General features: G+C 37.7%; 1 protein-coding gene across 4 annotated transcripts in view; it reads left to right on the forward strand.

Moving 5' to 3' along the window:
• Ipo11 (importin 11) overlaps positions 1 to 20,754 on the forward strand; it is a 178,197-nt gene that overhangs the window by 47,256 nt on the left and 110,187 nt on the right. For all 4 annotated transcript variants that reach the window (XM_028884121.1, XM_028884135.1, XM_028884145.2 and 1 more), the window contains exons 10-19: positions 1,430 to 1,622; positions 2,316 to 2,468; positions 4,752 to 4,795; positions 8,176 to 8,266; positions 11,757 to 11,804; positions 12,535 to 12,640; positions 16,015 to 16,141; positions 17,167 to 17,200; positions 17,835 to 17,875; positions 18,509 to 18,625. In XM_028884121.1, coding sequence (XP_028739954.1) covers positions 1,430 to 1,622; positions 2,316 to 2,468; positions 4,752 to 4,795; positions 8,176 to 8,266; positions 11,757 to 11,804; positions 12,535 to 12,640; positions 16,015 to 16,141; positions 17,167 to 17,200; positions 17,835 to 17,875; positions 18,509 to 18,625 — 954 coding nt within the window. The remainder of the gene's footprint in view (positions 1 to 1,429; positions 1,623 to 2,315; positions 2,469 to 4,751; positions 4,796 to 8,175; positions 8,267 to 11,756; positions 11,805 to 12,534; positions 12,641 to 16,014; positions 16,142 to 17,166; positions 17,201 to 17,834; positions 17,876 to 18,508; positions 18,626 to 20,754) is intronic.

Consider the following 20,754-nt stretch of genomic DNA (forward strand, 5'->3'; position numbering starts at 1 on the left):
AGGCTGACCTCGAATTCACAGAGATCCAACTGCCTCTGCCTCCCGAGTGCTGGGATTACAGGCGTGCGCCACCACCGCCTGGCCTGTCTGTTCACTTTTATGTTCATGCTTCTGCTGACTTTCGCTGATTATTTTAAAGCAAATCCTAAATAAGATTCCAATAACGTTCAATAAGCCAGTTAGCCAGCCTTCCCGCCTGCCATCCATGTGTGCGTGCGTGCGTGCGTGCGTGCGTGCGTGTGTGCGTGTGTGCTTCCGTTCGTTTGTCCATCCATTCATCCATGCATCATCCATCTATCCATGCATGCATGCATCCATCCATCCATTCATGACAACAGTTTCATGTACCCCATTATGGCTTTGAATTTGATATTTAGGTAAGGAGGATCCTGAACTTGTGATCCTCTTGCCTCTGCTTCCCAAGTGCTCAGATTACAGGTGTGCACTACTACCCTTGCTCCTTGTTTGTTAAGATAACATGTAGCATCTTAAAAAAAAAAATTCCATTTGTTTATTTGGGGTGGGGGACAGGGAGTAGTATGCCATGGGTCACATGGGGGTCAGTAAACGACTAAGAGAAATTGGTTCTTTCCTTCTGCTATGTAGGTTCTGGAGATTGAGCTCAGGTCCTCAGGTTTGGCAGCAAGTACCTTTACCTGCTGAGTCATCTTGCCAGCCTCTCCTGTAGCATGTGATTATTTGTAACCTCATGTGTTATTTAATGCGTTCTTTGTCTCCACATTCCACTTTCACCAATAAAACATTTGTCGGTTAGATAGAGACTTGGTCACATTCAGGACATTTGCCACGAGAGAGGCTTTGATAAGACTACTTCTTGGTGGTACTGTGTTTGATACTTACTCATATTGGGAAGACGGCATCTGGCTATCTGTGTGCATGGTTGGGTTGATGAGGGAGCTCTTACAGCTCTTGGGCAACCTTTCTACTTTCCCTGTGAACAGCTGTTCCCCAGAATTTAGACGGTGATAGCATCTAATTCTGCCACTTCTTTTGATTCATTAGCTGTAAAGAGGACGTTTCTCTTTACAACTATTTGATATCTCAAAATATGGTTCATAGGAAAGGCAATCTTAATCTCTAATGACTTCCTCTTACTATTGTTCTTTTAAAAAGCCTGTATTATGTACCTATTTTTTTTATATCATATTTACTCATTGTTATCAAGTTAACTATGATGAGATCTTTTTGGTCCCTGCATTAGAACTACTAGAAAATTCTTTATGAGGTATAGCTTAGAAAAATCTACAATTTATGATATATCTCAGGAAGGGTTATAATACATGTGAAACTGGTTGTGCCTGGACTTCCCATGAAGGTTTAAAACTAGTTAAATATTTGTTAGTAAACTGGAGTAATATAGCCTATAAAGATTTTGTACAAAATATCATTCAAGCTTTTTTCTTTATAGCTCTTGGACTTCTTGGATCAGCACCCCATTTCATTTACTTCTCTAATTCAGAGGTCACTGGAATTTTCTGTAAGCTATGTTTTTACTGAAGTTGGTGAAGGCGTTACATTTGAGCGATTCATTGTCCAGTGCATGAATCTTATTAAGATGATTGTCAAAAATTATGCCTATAAGCCATCCAAAAATTTTGAAGGTAATACTTTACTGATTGTTTTTTAAAAAAATTTTAATCTAAGTGTGATGTAATTACTATTTTGATACAATTTTCTTGAAATTCATTTTAATCTGAGAAACCTATTTGTATATATAATGAGAAACACTTTACAATTTAATTTGTGAATACTGTCTTTTAAAAAGCCAAATTGTTTATGTTTACTGAGCTGTTTTGTAGCACAGTAGATGATTTGAAACTTACATAGTTTAAGAATTGTATTCCACAATGACCACTACAGCTCCTGTTGTACTTATTGCTATTTATAGAATAAAAGTTTTCTCTGACTTATAAAGTTGAATTGCTTGTAGAGAAGGCTGAATTATATGCTGTGTTGTTTGGAATGCTTTCTTGTGTAGGTGTCAAGATGAATGAGGAAGCCTTGTTGTAGTGAGGAGGGAAGAAAGAAGAGACGGATTGGGAGGGAGATCATTTTGTATGTTGGGACAACATAGCAGTCGTGTATAAACTATAGTGGTTAAGATAGAGCTGGACTGATGGGCTGATGTATTACACATAACGGAAAGAGTGCCTTTAAAATAGGTCCATAATAAATACGAAGAGATTCATACCGAATTATGTCTTTTCTTCTGACAGTATACTTTTCATTTCAGTTATAAGATCCAGCTTAGAGTGAATGGCTGTCCTATTAACTGGGAAATTTTATTTTTCTAGATAGCAGCCCTGAAACAATTGAAGCTCATAAGATTAAGATGGCATTCTTCACATACCCCACGTTGACAGAAATATGTCGAAGATTAGTCTCTCATTATTTTTTATTAACTGAAGAAGAACTGACAATGTGGGAGGAAGATCCAGAAGGCTTTAGTAAGAATTAATTTTTCAGTTCTCACATGACTTGGCTTTCTCTTTCATAAACAAATACATGTTTGAGTGACAGGTGATGGGGCAAAAGCATTGCATTTTAATAGCAGTTCTGATCTTGGCTCTTTTCTTTCTTCCTTTTCTGTTTGAGACAGGATCTCATTGTGTAGCTCTGACTGTTGTGAAATTTACCATACAGGCCAGGCTGGCCTTGAATCACAGAGATCCACCTGCCTCTGTTCCCGAGTGCTGGGATTAAAGGCCTGCACCACAATACCCTTTGGCTTTTTAAGTAAAGTTTGGAGCCCCAGTGGTGCAGCCACTTTGTGTGTGTGTGTGTGTGTGTGTGTGTGTGTGTGTGTGTGTGCACTGCTTGCTACACAGTGAACTCACCCTCTCTTACCCTTCAAACAAGTGAGACATGAAAATAAGGTGCTCGTTCAGATGCATCACATAGTGGTTTTTGTTCTAGAAAAGAGACCTTTAGCGTTTTTATCTGTCCTTAAACCTGGGCGTGGTGGTACACACCCTTAGTCCCAGCACTTGGGAACAGAGGCGGGTGGATCTCTGAGTTTGAGGCAGCCTGGTCTCCAGAACAGCCAAAGCTACAAAGAGAAACCTTGTCTTGAAAAACAAAAAGCAAAAAACAACAACAACAAAAAAAAAAAAAAAAAAAAAGAAAGAAAGAAAGAAAGAAAGAAAGAAAAGGAAAACAGCTGTTCTTACGTAGTTTAGAATGAAAATGTAAAATTAGCTACTTATCTCTTACAGATCAGTTTCAATTTTGTGACTGCGTATTTGTATATTAATTTTTATGGGACAGCATAGGTGCTTCGGATTGAACCCAGGGCCTCACAAATGTCTTCTACCCTAAGCCTCTTTTTTTTTGTTGTTGTTTAAATTATATTTTATTTATTAATGAGTAGGTACACGTGCCTGCACAGGTAGAGGTTCTTTTCTTCTGCTCTCTAGCTCAGGGATGGAACTCTGGTTGTCAAGCTTGACAGTAAGCACCCTTACCCTCTGAATCATCTTGCATGCCCCTGAGAGTTTTTTTTTTTTAATTGTTAAAATGCTTGCTGTTTTTCTTTCATCTCCATATTCCTTATCAGTTCTGTCTTCATTGTAGTAGTTGATAGAAGAGTAGCATAAGTCTGCCAAGGTCCTTGTTATAGAAAAGAATCCTGTGTCTAATAAAATGTCTGTGTGGGGCTGCAGAGATGGCTCACTGAATACCGTGTTTACCGATGGGAGTGTGAGGATCAGAGCTTGGATCCCTAGAGCCCTCGTAAAAGCCATGTGGGCATAGTGGCCCACCTGTAATCCCAGGGTGTGGGATATGGAGACAGAAGTCCTGGAGCAAACTTGTTAACTAGATTAGCCTGAGTGGGGAGCTCTGGGCCCAGTGAGAGACCCACTTCACTGTATAAGGTGGACGCTCATTAAAGAAAACACTACTTGTATGCACTTACACACCCTTACTCAAATGAACATATGAAACACATTTGCATGCATGTATACATATTTATACATGTTATAGACAGGCATATAATGCCTGTGTGAAGCCCTTGGCTGCACCAGGACTTAGGCAATGTTAACCTCTTTCTGCCACTTTGACTAGATGCCCATAGTTACACATGTTGCTTCAATAGTTTAAGATGCTTAAACTTTTGAGGACAGTTATTCTCTCTGCTTTTATTCAGGAGTTATTTTAAGCTATTTGGAAAATGGATTATTTCATTGCACAGTGCGTCTTTTTTTTCCTAATTAGAATCTTATTTTTTTCTTAATGTAGCGTATATAATTTTATAGCATGTAAATGAATTTTGAACATTGAATCCTTAGTCTTTTTTTTGTCCTAAAATATTTTTCTTGAATTTTAAATATACAGAGAAAATTTGTGGGAAGTGTGACAAGTTTTAACTTGAGAATCACGACTGCAAGCATTAAAATGATTCTCAGGGTTATAATGCCATTGTGTGTCTTGTCATGTAATGGGGAAATGCAGGAAGTTTGAGCTTTCTTCCACTAAGAACTTTTTTCCCCCACAATTTTTTTTTTTTCAGGAAAGCAAGAGTGCTCAAAAGGGATTTAATGAGCAATTCATGGAGATTATAAAGTACACAGATGTGATCTGTAGCAGGAGGAAGGGAGTCTATAGAGTCTCAAGTTCTCAAGGATGTGCATCTAGTGTTAGGTTTCAGACAACCCACATGAATGTTATGCTTTTGGAAGCATCTCTTTGGTGTTTGTGGAGAGCATCATTTGTCATGTTTTTAATTGCAGCAGTGGAAGAAACAGGAGGGGACTCTTGGAAGTACAGTTTGAGGGTGAGTATAATGAAAGAAAAGTTGATGGGGAGGGTGAGTACTGTCAAAAGAAAAGTTGATGGGGAGGGTGAGTACTAATGGAAGAAAAGTTGATGGGAGGGTGAGTACTAATGGAAGAAAAGTTGATGGGAGGGTGAGTACTAATGGAAGAAAGTTGATGGGGGAGGGTGAGTACTAATGGAAGAAAGTTGATGGGGGAGGGTGAGTACTAATGGAAGAAAGTTGATGGGGGAGGGCGAGTACTAATGGAAGAAAAGTTGATGGGAGGGCGAGTACTAATGGAAGAAAAGTTGATGGGGAGGGTGAGTATAATGGAAGAAAAGTTGATGGGGAGGTGAGTATAATGGAAGAAAAGTTGATGGGGAGGGTGAGTATAATGGAAGAAAAGTTGGTGGGGAGGCGTTAGTGTGAATCTAAAACTCCACATCGGGGTTGGATAGAGGTAACTGCTTGTAATTGCAAAAGTATTCCGGAGAAAATGAATTAAATTATGGATTTTAGTCAAAACTTTTTTATTAAGATGGGGATGGCAGGCTGCTATTTTCTTTGTTAATTAGCTTGTTTGAGAAATAATTGTCATTGTACAAATAGAAAATATTTAAATGAAACCTACTACTTTTGCATTAGGATGGTCCCCTTTAAATATTTTCTTGTTTTTGAGATCTTTTCATTTATTTATTTTGGTTTTTCGAGACAGAGTTTCTCTGTGTAGCCCTGTGTCCTAGAACTTACTTTGTAGACAGGGCTAGCCTCAAACTCACAAAGATCCTCCTATCTCTCCCTTCTGAGTGCTGGGGTTAAAGGCGCGCACCACCACTGCCCAGAGATACCTTACTTTTTTTTTTTTTTTTTTTTTTTTAAATGCTGAATGCCATTTATTGAAGGAGGGAGGAGGTCTTAAATACAGGCTTACAGCACAAATGGGAGAACCCTGGAGGGCAGAAGTTCTCTACTGATGTTTTACAATCTGGCATGTAATCTGTTAACGCCCATTATGCAGGATACACAGACAAGGAACTTCCCTTAAGCATTCAGGAGGGTGGAACCTGGCAGGGAATTAGCATAGGGAGGATATCAAGGTCAAGGTCAGCAAGCAAGGAACAGTTACCCAAAATGGGGGATAGGGCCCTACAGGTCCCCCTTTTACTAAAAAATGAGCTTCTGACTTGGGTTGAGTGGGATGTCAGCAGGTCACCTTACCATCATGGAGACGCCTTCCCAGGCCACACAGGCGCTCTGACTTAGGCTGATACCTTACTTTTTAATAAAGTATTTATTGTTTTACAGTTTCATACACTAATATAGTGATATGCTATATTACTCTTACCACTTAGTATGATTCTCAGAAGGATACTTTTAAAACACATTTATTGGTAAGATAAAAATGTTGTCTTCAGGAATATTTGTAAAATGTGCTTATGGAGCTGTTCTTTGTTAATTATTTTTACGTTACTTGCTAATTTTTTGTGTTGTTGTGTTTGTTGGAGAGGATGGGGAGGATGACTGGGTTTTACAGTATAGACCCAGCTAATCTTGAACTTGAAGAGATAGGCCTCTTTCTGCCTCTCAAGTGCTGGGATTAAAGACATGTGCCACCACATACATGGCTGGTTTTGTTTGTTTTTGTTTTCTGTTTTAAATATTTAATTAATTAATTTTATTTAGAATCAAGGTCTCACTATATAGTCCTGACTGGTCTGAAATTCAGCATGTAGACCAGACTGGCTTTGTTCAGAGAGCTGCCTGCCTCTGCCTCCCAAGTGCTGGCATACTTGGCAAGATTTTATTTTTATTTTATGTATATATGTATGTGTCTTTGTGTAGGTTTGTGCACATCAGTGTAGTGCCCATGAGACCAGAAGAGGATATTGGTCCACTGGGGCTGGTGATATAGGCAGCTCCCTGGCATGGATGACTTTTAAAACAAATTTAAAAAAATGTGTATGCACGTTTTGCCTCCATATAGTCTGTGTACCTCATGTGTGTCTATTACCCAATGGGGCCAGAAGGTGGTGCTGGAACTGGTGTTACAGAGGGAGTTATCTGCCTTTGGGTGCTGGGATTCAGACCTGGGTCCCCTGGTCTTCACTTGGTGCTTTTCACCTCTGAACCATCTCTCTACCCCCATGACTCAGTGCTTCTTTCTTGTTGCTGTTTATTTACTTTAAAGCTTTCTTTAGTTAGCAGTTCATTTATTCTTTTTATTATTTTTTAAAGATTTACTTATTTTATTTTATGTATATTAGTGTTTTGCCCATGTTTACGTATATGAACTATGTGTGTGCTTTGTGTCCAGTAGTTTTATGGGTGTTGGATCCTAAGGAACAGGCATTATAGTTGGTTGTGAGCTACCATGTGGGTGCTGGGAACTGAACCTGGGTCTTCTACAGGAGTGGCAAGTGCCTTTAATTGATGAGCTATCTCTGCAGCACATGCTTGAATACTTTTAAGAATCCAGATACAGCTGGAGAGATGGTTCAGTGATTAGGAGCATTTGTTCCTATTGCAGAGGACCTGGCTTCATTCAGTTCCTAATACTGACATGAGGACTCAGAACCATCCTTAACTCCAGTTTCAGGAGGTCCAATGCCTTCTGGTTCCATGGGCACCAAACATACATGTGGTTCACTTACATACATGCAGGCAAAAACCCCTACACATAAAATAAAAATATTTAAACAAAAAGAATCCAATTAAAGCATTCTTTATGTAGCTTAATAGTTTCTGTTACTGTTTGTGTTTCTTAAATGGTGCATTGAATTTACAAACTTTGGTGGGTGGCCTTATCTATGAAAACACATTTAAATATAATAACTCTGTACTAGATACTCAGTCATTTTGCTTACATATAAGTGAGTATGGTCTGTGGAACGATTTTTAAAGTACAACGAATTAAAGATACTTTGAGCTGAGTGATGGTGGCACACATCTTTAATCCCAGTACTCAGCAGGCAGAGGCAGGCGGATATTGTGAGTTTGAGCCCAGCCTTGATCTACAGAATGAGTTCCCGAACAGCCAGGGCTACACAGAGAAACCCAGTCTTGAGAAACAAAACCAAACAAACTTTATATACATGACACCAAATGATTGAAACACTGAAAGAAGTTTTCTGTTATGAATTGACTTCATCTTGAATTCCTTTGTGTTATTTTTTAGACATGGTGGTAGAGATAGAAGCCAGGGCTTCATGATGTCCTACTGGGAATCTGGTCAAGCACTAAGCCCCAGCCCCAGTAGTTCTGTTTTTTAAGAAATCAACAGTTAGAAATACTTGTTTATAATTTGAAGGATGAGTGTTCCCTTGCTTTATTGCAGTAGCCAATACAATATGGCATTTTTTTTCTTAACTAAGAATCTGTTCTTTTTCCTCCCTCTCTAGCCTTGCACAGAAGTATTATTTATAGATATATTCCACGAATATAATCAAACTCTTACTCCAGTACTACTAGAAATGATGCAAACTCTTGATGGTAAGTTGTGGTTTATGATAGTTTTGCCATTTAATGTTCAGCTAGAGTTGCCTAAATGCCAACTGTGTTCACTGCTCTGTTTTGGTCATACACTGAATTTGAGAAAGACTGAATGTGTTCTTTTCCTGCAAGAGTGGCATTTGAAGTCAGCCTTGAATTACAGTTTTGAATATGATGCATCTTGCTGTTGTAAACATAACACCATAAACCAAATGGCAGGTGTAGTACTTGGGGAAACTTTCTCTAGAGCATGTTGTAGAAAGTAGTTAGAAAGGCTCAAATAATTTGTTAGCTTTATAGTTGTAGCAGTTAGATAGGGGATAGATGTAAAAGAAGATGGCAAAGCAAATTTTGGATATTTGATTATTATATTTTTATGCAAGTAGTTAATTGCTAATAACTTTCCTTAGACTGTCAAATGACCCAGCAACTTTTGGATAGTTAGTAGTTAATTACTAAGTGACTTTGATTAGACTATAAGTTTCAGGATATATTGGTCACACTGGCTTTATTCATTCTTTACCTCAGTGCTTGGCATGTTTCATTATTATTTGTTGATTGATTGCCTTGAGCAACTAATTGAATATGCTGGGAACAAGAAAGTGATCAAAAGTGCTCTTAAACTTTTTAATCGTTACTTCATATATAGTGGTTGGAGTTGCACTTTTGGAGTACTTTTATATAAAGTCTTTAGAGAGAAAAGGCTTCAAAGACAGGAGTAGGTGAAAGGCCCCTCAGACAAGACAAGCAAGGCCTTTCCCTGGAGGGACGGGGGAGTATGAAAGTATGAAAAGTTCCTGGAGAAGAACATGTTTGTGGAAGCTGCTGAAATCCTTAGAAGGCAGAAGGCAGAGCAGAGAATAAATTGCCCAGTTAGTTGGGTCAAGACTTCTGTAGGTGGAGATATAAAGAAACCTGAGCCTGAGGATCTCTTGAAAAGAAGGAGATTCTTAACTTTTCTTGTTCTCTTTGAATCCTTTTAGAGTTTGTCTCTTTAAATTATGTGCCAAGGGAAAAATAAGCTGCTCATTTATTGTAGTAATCTTTAAAGGTAATTTGAGCTTTGTTTATTTTCATGTTATTTACTTATAATATATAATTAAATTTCTTTATGGGCAGTTAGAGATTGCTAAACTTGATGATGCTTATACTACTTATGTTACTCAGCTTTGTTTTTGTACACTTCTTAGTCTACCCTCGGCTTAAGTTTTTAACCACTTTAGGAAAAGGCAGATATGTTAGCTAGTTTTATGTCTACTTAACATAAACTAGTCATTTAGAAAGAGGGAACCTCAATTGAAAAAATGCCCCCACCAGACTGACCTATGGGCAAGCACGTGGTACATTTTCTTGATTGATGATTGATGTGGGCAGTGCCACGCCTGGGCTAGTGGTCCTGGATGCTGTAAGTAAGCAAGCATGCTGAGCAAACCATGAGGAGCAAGCCAGTGAGCAACACCCTCTGTGGTCTCTGCTTCAGTTCCTTCCTCCAGATTCCTCTTTGATTTTTTACACTTACTTTCCTCAGTGATGGAGTGTGACCTGAGAGTTGTAAGGGGAAATAATTTTTACTTCTCCAAGTTACTTATGGTCTTGGTGTTTTATCCTAGCAATAGAAACCCTAACTAAGACAACAAACTATTTAGGTTACATTCTCATTGGTTGCTATCTGCAATTAAGTTTTTCAATGACTTCCCAATTGGGTGTTTTTTCTGGTTCTGGATCAATTTGCTAATTTTGGATTGTACTTAGTCTAGCTTATTGGAACATTAAACTTAACAGTTCATACTTACCAGAAATAAAGTACTTAGAAAAACATTATAGATTTTTTTCTTCAGGAGCTACATTTAGATAAATTGTGTTTTCCAACTGTGGTGTCCTCCTTCATGAATAGTACTGCAGGGTCTGCCAACACTTCATTCTAGAGTCTTTACATTTCATAGTGACAGTCATTTTCTGTTAGTAACTTTTGTTTTATTGCTAGCTTTTTATGTACTGTCATACATTTATTCATTTTATTTAATCATTTTTTAAGAAATCCTGTCTGTATGAGATGGGTTAATGCATAAAATGTGATGTGTAGACTAGGGTGGCCTTCATTTGTGACTTGTGGTGGTGAACTTCCTGCCTCTTCATCCTCCACTCCCAAGTGCTGGGATCACAGGTATATGTCAACATATTCAGCTCCTTTTTTTTTTTTTAAACAGTTTCACTGTTTCTCAGACTAGCCTTGAACTTTTGATTCTTCTGCCTTGAGCTTTGATTCTTTTGCCTCCTGAGTGCTGGGGATATAGGCATTCATCGCTACCTTTCAATTGCATATGTCTGCCCACTTTCTCCCACTCCCACTTTCTATCCCCATATGGTTGATCTTTTTATTCTCACTTTGAAAGGATTCCTTTTGTAGTGAGTAGCTACAATACTGCTTGTCATAAACATTTCTATTATATGCATTTGTTACTGTTGTTTTGTGATCGTGGGGATTAGATCCTAGGTTTTATCCAACCTAGGTAAGTGATCTACCACTGAGTCGTGTCTCCATCCCTATGTGTGTGTTTGATATCGTAAGGTATGTTGTACTTCACTGAGTTTGGAAATTAAGTTGTGATTAAATAAAAACTTGAGTGACTATCAACAGATGAATGTCTGAAAAAGTGAGATATGTATATACATACTTAGCATTAGTAAAGAAAGAATTTATTATTTATGGCAACATGAACGGAATTGGAAAATACTATTGGAAAATGAAATATTCTATTTTTCACCTGTATGTGAATATAAAACAATCAGCTTCATAGAAGTCAATAGTGGAATAGTGGGGAGAAAGGTTTCTGGGGGATGAGATGACAGTGGGTCAGAGAGTAGAACACCAGCTGGAATAACTCCAGGCTCTTTCACAGTGGCCAAAATAGTCAGCAGGAGGCAATATCAGATGCTAATTTAAAAAATTAAGTGTTTGAGATGATCGTATTATCTAACTTGGTTGAATTACTCTACAATGTTTGCATGAATCATAATCTTTTTATACTTCATAAATGTATATAAATCATATATTTAAAATACAAGTTTAAAATAGTACTTTTTAAAAGTAAGTTTTGCTCCAAAAGACAAGTACTATGTGCTCTTACTCATGTGAAGTAAGTAAATGTTGATCTCAGAAGTTGAGAAAAGAACAGTGGCTTCAGAGGCTGGGGAGAAGTCTGAGTGGAATGGGAGGAGGAAACTTGATAGGTGGCTAGTTTTCGTGTGCTATTGTACAGTAAAGTAACTATCAAACAATAACAGACTTAGATTTCAGAAACTTAGACAGGCTGTGAATGTTTTTACCATAAGTGTTTGATGCCTATGTTTAACTTGATTTAAACATCAAACTTATATGTTCATGTATAATTTTTATCAGTTAAAATTAATTAAAAAAATAAAGTTAAATTAGTTTGAAAGTTTTAAATTAGGGTTTTTTATTTTTATTGATATTTTCTTTTTTTTCTAGGTCCAACCAATGTAGAAGATATGAATGCACTGTTAATCAAAGATGCTGGTATGTTGGACTTAAGTGATTTAGAAATGTATTTATCCAATAGATAGAGGATCTATTTTGTGGTAGGTTTTGTGCTGTGAGAATTGTGATGTAAAAGTAGCTAGAATATAGGGATTGTCAGTTGCAGGAGATAATCAGGTATACAGTTAATTCTACCATTGTATGAATAGTTAATGCTAAAGCATGTGCTAAAAACTAGGGAGTTATGCAAGGGAAAGTTTCCCTTTTAAAGAACTGTAGCATCCAATTGCAAGATTAAGTAGGAGTCAGGTACACAAGGTGAGGGTGCCAGAGTAGGTTTCCAGGAGGACTGCAGTGTTTAGGAGGACTTGAAGGTAAGATGGGCTAGTAGAGGGGGAGTTTAACATCTGAGTGTACTTTGGTTTAACTGGACAGTAACAAGCAGTTCAGGGATTGTTGTGCAAGATGAGCCAGAGAAAAATAAATTGGGACCAGATCATAAAATACAGCTTCCATTCAGAATCAGATACTGTTTTGAAATTGACCCTTTAGACTGGATTTAGTTTTCTGTTTGAAAATACTGAAGAGTGGTTGGGAAAAGCCTGGAATCAAATAATTTAAGCAGTTTTTCTAAAATGCTTTTAGTAATCTCTATTCTATGTTAATATTATATATTTTCCTTAATATATTTCATGTTTCAAAGTAGGTTCCGAGTTTTATATAAGACCAAATATCTAAAATCTTCAATTTCTTTCTTTTTTCTTCCCAGTGTATAATGCTGTGGGATTAGCTGCTTTTGAGCTGTTTGACAGTGTTGATTTTGATCTGTGGTTTAAAAAACAACTTCTTCCAGAATTACAAGTTTCTCATAATAGGCAAGTAAACACCTACTTTACCTTCTTGATTTTTGAAGTTTAAAAAAAAAAAAGTATGATTTTGTTTATATTTAGCACAAAAAAGAATATAAGACTTACAAATATTATAACAAATATAAGCAAAAGAGTTATCTTTTTTAAAAAAAAGATTTATTTATTTATTATGTATACAGTGTTCTGTCTTGCATGTATGCCTGCAAGCCAGAAGAGGGCACCAGATCTCATTACAGATGGTTGTGAGCCACCATGTGGTTGCTGGGAATTGAACTTAGTAGCTCTGGAAGAGCAGCCAGCGCTCTTAACCTCTGAGCCATCTCTCCAGCCCAAGAGTTATCTTTTATGTTACTTTAACTTAAGTGTAAATTCTGAAAGAAGTATTTGATGTAATGAAATAATTTGTAGGCGAAAAGAAATAGAACTTTATGTAGAGATGAAGGTAGAGTTCTCTGAGTTTCTGGAAGAAACTGTGCACAAAATAAGACTGTTGGTGGCAACCAGATCTGAGATCATAATCAGCCCAACCAAAGTGATATTCAGGAAGAGTGACTGTTGTGGAGACCTTGAGAGAAAACAGAGGAGATGGAGATGCCTTGCTTATACAGAAATTGAACGTACTTTGAGTTTCGACAGAGGTGCCTAATTTATTATTACCAGCTCCATATGGCAGTTAGTAGCACTTTTGCCCAATTCTTTTGCTTTGCATTGTGTATTTTAATCTGTAATGGACCAAATGTAATCAAGAAATCCAACACTGTCTCCCGACCTCTGTGAAGACTGTGAACATACACATACTCTCCATACCCTCCACATTACACATCATGTGCGCATGCATATGTGTGCAGACACACAATTAAAACCTCTTAAAATATAACAAATTAGAGACTATGAAAAGTATTATAAGAGGCTTTTTTAGGGCATGTGTGTAAAGGATCAGATGAGCTACTTCTGTGTATCTAGTATCTTGTAGTCAGCATAGTACACAGTCTTAGATTAGTAAATATTTGTTGGCTACATTACTGGATGAATAGAAGACCATCTATATGTAGATTATTTTATAAATATTTAAGAGTCATTGAATTAGAGATCTGGATCCTAGCACTCAAGAAGCCAAAGCAAGAAGACCTTGGGTTTGAGGCCAGCTTGCATCACGTAGTGAATTTGAGGCCACCCAGAGCAGCATAAAGAAATCTGACTTCAGTCCACAAACACCAGCAAAGTTAAAAACCTGAAGATACTTTAAAAAAAATTTGACCAGTTAAGTAGTAACTTATGGCTTCTCCTACTCAGTCATTGATTCAGTTACAAGTGTTTTAGCACTTGGAATTTACTGCCTCCTCTGGAGGCTGCTGTGTATGAAGTAACCTCTGACAGTGCTTTGAAGGAGTGGGAACACACTCACTAGAGAGCAATGGAAGGCCATGTGTTTGAAGACCTCACTGCCTCATGCAGCACCTCCCCTCATTTGCCACTGAACACTTTGAAATGTGCTTAGTGCTGCTGAGGAAATGAGTTTTCAGTTCATTTCAACTTCAAAGCCAGAGCTCTGTAAAATGTACTCTGAGTATGTGTTGAAGTGATGATACTGTATGTTTGGATAAACCAGAAATACTTGGCTTGCTTCATATTTTCTGTTAGATTAGTGACCTGGACCAGTGTTTCTCAAAGTTTAACGTACGTTTGTTTGACTCACTTGGTAGGTTGTCCTGTTATGTGCAAGTCCTGGTCTAGTAAGTGTTGCACATAGGCCAGTGCTTTCCCAGCCCATGATGCTGCTGTCAGTTCAGGGACAGAACTCCGAGGCCTGGTTACTGTATGCCTAAGCTGGCTGGATATGACTGTGTCTCCTTAGAATTTCTGAGTTTCATTTTCTTTATTTCAAGTAGAACTGAGCATGGAAATCTCTGAGATTTCAGTCTTAAGGCTGATAGGTTTGTTATTTCACACTGCACATGTCTTGTTATTACTGATTTTGTGACTATTCAAACATTCCTATCCCTTGAAATGGCATTTCTCCACTTTTCATTTAAGTGGTATTTATCTTACAGGTTCTCTCAGATCTGTGTACATTTGCTGTGTTTTAACTTTTCCTGGCCTGTATACTTTGGGGCCAAGGAATGTTTACATACATTTTTTGAAACTTAGTGAGCATTTTTTTCCTGTTTGCTCAATCATCTTTTAAAATTGTGACCTTCTAAAATAACTGTGTACTCATCAGTTTGTTTCATTTATACCCAGAAATATAATTTTGTCACTTAAAGTTTATGTCAAGAAGATATTTTTTTTAATAGACTTCTAGGATAGAAATATTTTGAATTTTAATTTGTGATTTTTCTTCTTACCTAAGAAAAATCTTGGGAAATTTCACTTTAATAAAAACAATCAGAAAAATTATGTATTTATTACTGCTAATTCTTTACAATTTCAATGATATGTCACCATATTTGTTCTGAGTCATGTTTGATAATTGCATACCTCTTTTAAAATCATTTAGCTAGAATCAGCAAGCTTATACAAATATTACTTAGATAAACATAAAAGCCTTTCACAATGATCTGAAAGTAATATTTATGAGATTGATGGAAATAGAAACATTGAATATAGGGTGTTACTGTTAAGATCAATCCATGTGAGTTTGTTTAATGGGTAATAGGAATTTATCAAGATATAAACAGGAAATACACTCATGAATATAGAACCAAGTAAATAGCTGAAGTTGTCCTCTGTTCTGACTGGGAGCGAATCCACCTGGCAGTTGGATCAGACCAGGAAGCAGGCAGCAGGGAGAAGGTACTTGTGACCCTTCTCCCTTTTAAGAGGTTGCTACTATACAATAGAGAAGCATCACCTTCAGACCCGATAGCCCAAGGTCATATGTGGAGCAGATACCTCTACGTGTTATTAGTATTATTTTGATACAGAGACCTGCCAGCTGCAGGATTTATGGTGTTAGCATTGTTTGTGGTTCCTCGAGAAAGAGAAATTTGTATACCTCTGTGCTTCAAATTGCTTTATGTGTGATACTGCGGATCCAACCTTGGATCTTCCTCATGTGAGACAAGTGCTTTGCCACAGAGAGTCACCCTAGCCCTTGCATTTTGACCCAGGGCGTGTCCTCACTCAAGCACTCCTTGCACTCACTGTCTCAGTGTCCTAGATGCTGGGGTTACTGACCATTACAGTTCATTAACACAGAAGAATCAGAACACTATGTATGCACCTAAGAACTTTGATTTCCTTAGATCAGGACACTATTGTTTCTATTTAGAAGGTGATTTTTATCTAAATGCAAATTACATTTTTTTACTACTCTAAATGAAGCCTCTTAAAATACTGAACATTTGAATTTTCTGATTTTTTTTTTCTCTTCCACCTAGGTATAAACCGTTGCGACGCAGGGTGATTTGGCTCATTGGTCAGTGGATTTCTGTGAAATTCAAGTCTGACATGAGACCCATGCTGTATGAAGCAATCTGTAACTTGCTTCAAGATCAGGATTTAGTGGTATGTCAGCCTGCCGAATCAGTGTCTCTAGACCTCAGAACCTCCTCTACCCTGTTCAGAATTCTTTCTTTCTTAAAATGCTCTAGAGACCGCATTGCGCCCCTTTAATCCCAGCTTCAGAGCACGATCTCTGTATCGAGCCTGCTACGATGATAGAAAGCAAACTACATAGAGAAATTCGAAAAAAAAAAAAGAAAAAAAAGAAAAAAAAAAAAAAAGAAAAATAGCTCTAGAGAATATGCTCGTTACTATTACAGGTGTAGGAAAGTGTAGCACTTAGGAAAGGAATGGGTTCTTAACCAGGAAACAAAGGTTTTAGATATTATTGTAAAGACCAGAAGGTAGAATATAGTCATGTTACGTGGTTTGAGAACTAAAAGTATGTTAGCTGATGCCAGCTTGGCTGATAAAGTCAGAATACGAAGAAGAAAATGCTGCTCTGTGTACACCCAGATGATGTGCTGGCTGCAATGAAATATGTGTCCTAGAGTCTGGAGCTTGTCTGTTGGGTTTAGAAAGCCTCAGCTCATTTGGGAGTTAGGAAGCTTTGCTCTAACTGAGGTTAAATTAAAGGTGGGAGCTTGAACGCCCCCTTCTCCCTTCCTTCCTGCACCCTTCACTTGCGTGACTTCCAGATGGCCGGGTTCCTTGTTTTCATGGAGCTCTATTTTCTCTCTTTCCTGGCATCTCCTGCATGCTGCTCTCCTTTGGTCCTGTGCTCTCCATTTACCTAATGGCAAAGTATTTTTTTTTTCTTGGAAATGCCTACTGCCATAAAGGCTTCTTAAGCAATTACAGAAAAACTGGAAAGGTCAAGAAAATGATGCTTGTACTTTTTGTCACTTTTTAAACTAATGGTGACATCCTTTCAGTTCCACATGGCATGTGCCCTGTGATTTAATATAGACAAAAACAGGAAAGTGGTTTGGAATAAGTTGTCTGTCATTAAGAACTAATGATGTTCAGTAGTTATAAGAATGATGATTAAAAAACTCATATTGTACTTTGATTTTTTTTTTTTTTAGGTCCGAATTGAAACAGCAACAACTCTGAAGTTAAATATCCTTCAAAAAAATTTTTTTTGCAACCTTCTTGCAATAAAGTTTTTAAAACTTAATTTATTTGATGTGTATGGGTGTTTTGCCTACAAGCTTGTGCCATATATGGACCTAATTGCCTGAGGAGGCAAGAAGAAATTTTCAGATCCCCTGGAACTGGAGTTAATGTATGGTTGTGAGCTGCCCCATGGGTTCTGGGAATCGAACTCAGGTCCTCTGGAAGAACAGCCAGTGCTCTTACCCACTGACCCATCTCTCTAACCCTACAACAATTTTAATTAAAAAAAATAATGAAACTTGAAAAAAACTTTCTAAAGGACTTAACTGTAAAGAAGTTCAGCTTTTTTGTTGTTTTGAATTACCTGGCCTGGAATTCTACACAGTCAAGACCAGCCTTCAACTTCCGGCCCCCCTGCTTCTGCCTCCCAGTGTGGGTACTGTAGGTCTGCACTGTCACACTGAGCCTTATGGTTCACATTTTAAAATTGGGTACTTCGTGAAATTGATAGGCTAGTTAAATGTATTTTCCCCAACATGTATGTTTTATAAACATATATTTGTTATTTCAATGATGTAGATTTATTTTCCTCTTGATAAATTTCGTGCATTTTCAGTATTCCTTAACAGCTTTTTACCTGTTGATGATTTTGAATTTAGAACAGATCAATTTTTACCGGTAAGAATATTAGTTTCAGGGTTTTATAACAATTTCTACTTATGTCTTTGGAGTACATATATTTTATAACTGAATTTATATGTATTTTTAATATTGAAAAAACATACCTTTATTTGGTGTGTGTGTGTGTGTGTGTGTGTGTGTGTGTGTGTGTGTGTGTGTGTGTGTATGAGACTGACCATGTTTATGGCTTGTCTGTGGAAGTCAGGAGAGCTTGAGCTACTTGGTGTCTTAGATTCTTAGATAATGGGCATGTATTTACAAAATTTTATATCTCTATGCAGCATCTGATAAGGGCCAAATCAGTTCATTGGCCTGTTGAATATAACAGTTCATGTTCTTTTTGCTTTAATTCATAGCCTTTTTATATTGTTATCTGCAACAGCTTTTCATAGAAATGTAGTTACAGGGCACAGATGATCGCTTAGTTGACCAAAGCAGTTTAGTCTTTTAAACATTACAGTTTGTGGATAATTAAGATTCTGATGTATACACCTTTAGCGGTAATAAAGAAAAAAATCTTATATACTGGCAGCTTGTGTTAAGTATTACTAAGGTTTTATATTTTTGTATCTTACTGCTTTGACATATTTATGTTTATATGTCAGAACCCGTTCTTTCTTCTCTCTGCAGTATTTGGAGACCATGTTCACACTGCTTTTTCAGCTACTGCAGCAAGTTACAGAGTGTGATACAAAGATGCATGTTTTGCACGTCCTTTCCTGTGTGATTGAAAGAGTCAATGTACAGGTAATTTTGTGAAACACAAAAACAAGTGTCACATGAGAATATGTATAGAATTTAATATCTTTGCTTTATCTATGTTGTGGAAAAGATATTCTTAAAATGCTTATAACATATAGGTTACTTCATTTATGTGTTTTTTGGAATTGACATTATATTTGAATTTATTAAAAGTGACTAAGAAAAGCCAGTTGTGTTGGCTAGTGCTTATAACCCAGTATGTCCACAGATTTTTTTTAAGGGTTTATTTTGTGTGCGTGCGTGCGCGTGCGTGTGTGCGTGCGTGCACATGTGTGCCATGGAAGTGAGAGGCCAGCTCTGGGGAGTAGGTTCTCTTCTCTCACCTGTGTACAGGCAGGGTTACTGTTTGTGCCACTGCTCGGCCTTTGTGAGCTCCTGGCTGATGGTCTTGTTTCAGCCTCACATTTTGCTAAACTTCTTAGATTGCGAATGCTCACAAGACAGCCAGCTTTTTACATGTATTCTGGTGATCCAAGCAGATCAGGTCTGGCTTGCTCAGCAAGTGCCTTTATTTACCCACTGAGCCATCTTCCTGGCCCTTTTACTTAAAATTTTTTTTTTACTTAAAAATTAAAAAAAAAATTACATGAAAATATAATACAAAATAAATATACAAAAATATAGTACAAAAATAAAATACTATATATAGTATAATATAAAAATAAAATACCAAATATATAAATATATATGTATTTGGTATTTTTGCTCACATCATGTCCATGGTTTAGTATAAAAAGATATGTAAGGCTTTTTTTCTTCATCTTTTTATTTATTTACTCATATAACACATCCTGACTGCAGCCTCCACTCCTCTTCTTCCCACCCTCACCTCCCCTTCCCCAATCCACTCCTCCTCTGTTTCCCTTCAGAAAAGAGCACGCTCCCAAGAGATATCAACCGAACACGACATAATATGTTACAGTAATACAGTGAGACTAGGCACAAACCCTCTTATCAGGGCTGGGACAGGCCACCCAGGAGGAGGAAAAGGGTCCCAAGAGCAGACAAAAGAGAGACATCTGCCACTTCCACTGTTAGGAGTCACACAAGAGCACCAAGCTAACAACCATGGCATATATGCAGAGGATCTAGTGCAGGCTCTGTGATTGCTGCTTCAGTCTCTGAGTTCCTATGAGCCCTGATTAGTTGATTCTGTGAGCCGTGCCTCCCATCTTCCATGGGGTTCCCCTACCTCCACCTACTATTTGACTGTGGGTCTCTACATCTGCTTCCATCAGCTGCTGGAGAAAGCCTCTCTCATGATCGGGCTAGGCAACAATCTATGAATATAGCAGAATATCATTAGGAATCATTTCATTGACTTTTTGTGTTCAGATCTCCTCTAGGTCTGTGAGCTATTCTGCTTCTGGTTCCTGGCATCCAGGTAATGTCAGGCATGCATGGGTTCCCTCTCGTGGCTTGGGTGTCAAGTTAAATCAGTCATTGGTTGGCCATTTCCACAGCTTTTAGCCAGTATTCTCCTAGTGCATCTTGTAGGCAGGACAGGTGTGAGTCAGGGGTTTTGTGGCTGGGTTAGTGTACCAGTCCCACCACTGGGAGTATTGCGTAGTTAGAAAGAAGGCCAGTTCAGGCTCAGTATCCTCTGTTACTAGGAGTCCTCACTAGGGTCACCCTTAAAAGTTCCAGGAGGTCTCATTGCACTAAGTTTCCACATTGCCCCTAAATCCAACTCCCCCACCCCTGTTCCAGTCATCTCTCCCTGTACTCTCTGCCCCTCCCTCCTCCACCTGATTCCACCCTGATCTCCATGAAAAAAATCTCATCCAAGAAACAATGGTATAATTTGTTTATACCTCTGGCTTTTTTATATCTTAGTTCACTATTTTATATATTTTTGGAAGCAGAGAAATATTTCTAGGAAAGATAGCTGGTTTTGGAGTTCACAGATTGAGTCTACTCTTGTATCTACTTATTGGTGAATTCAGACACCTTGCAGTAATTCTAGAGCTGTTGATGAGAATAGCTACTAATGACTGAGTGGTGATGTATACAATCTTCTATGCCAAGTGTTCTGCATGTATTTCTCATTTAATGCTTACAGACTTCTTTGGTGAGAATTAAAATGAGTAACTGGTCAAAAGTTCATATTTTGT

Source organism: Peromyscus leucopus, chromosome 11, assembly GCF_004664715.2.
Source record: "Peromyscus leucopus breed LL Stock chromosome 11, UCI_PerLeu_2.1, whole genome shotgun sequence".
NCBI classification, from domain to species: Eukaryota; Metazoa; Chordata; class Mammalia; order Rodentia; family Cricetidae; genus Peromyscus; species Peromyscus leucopus.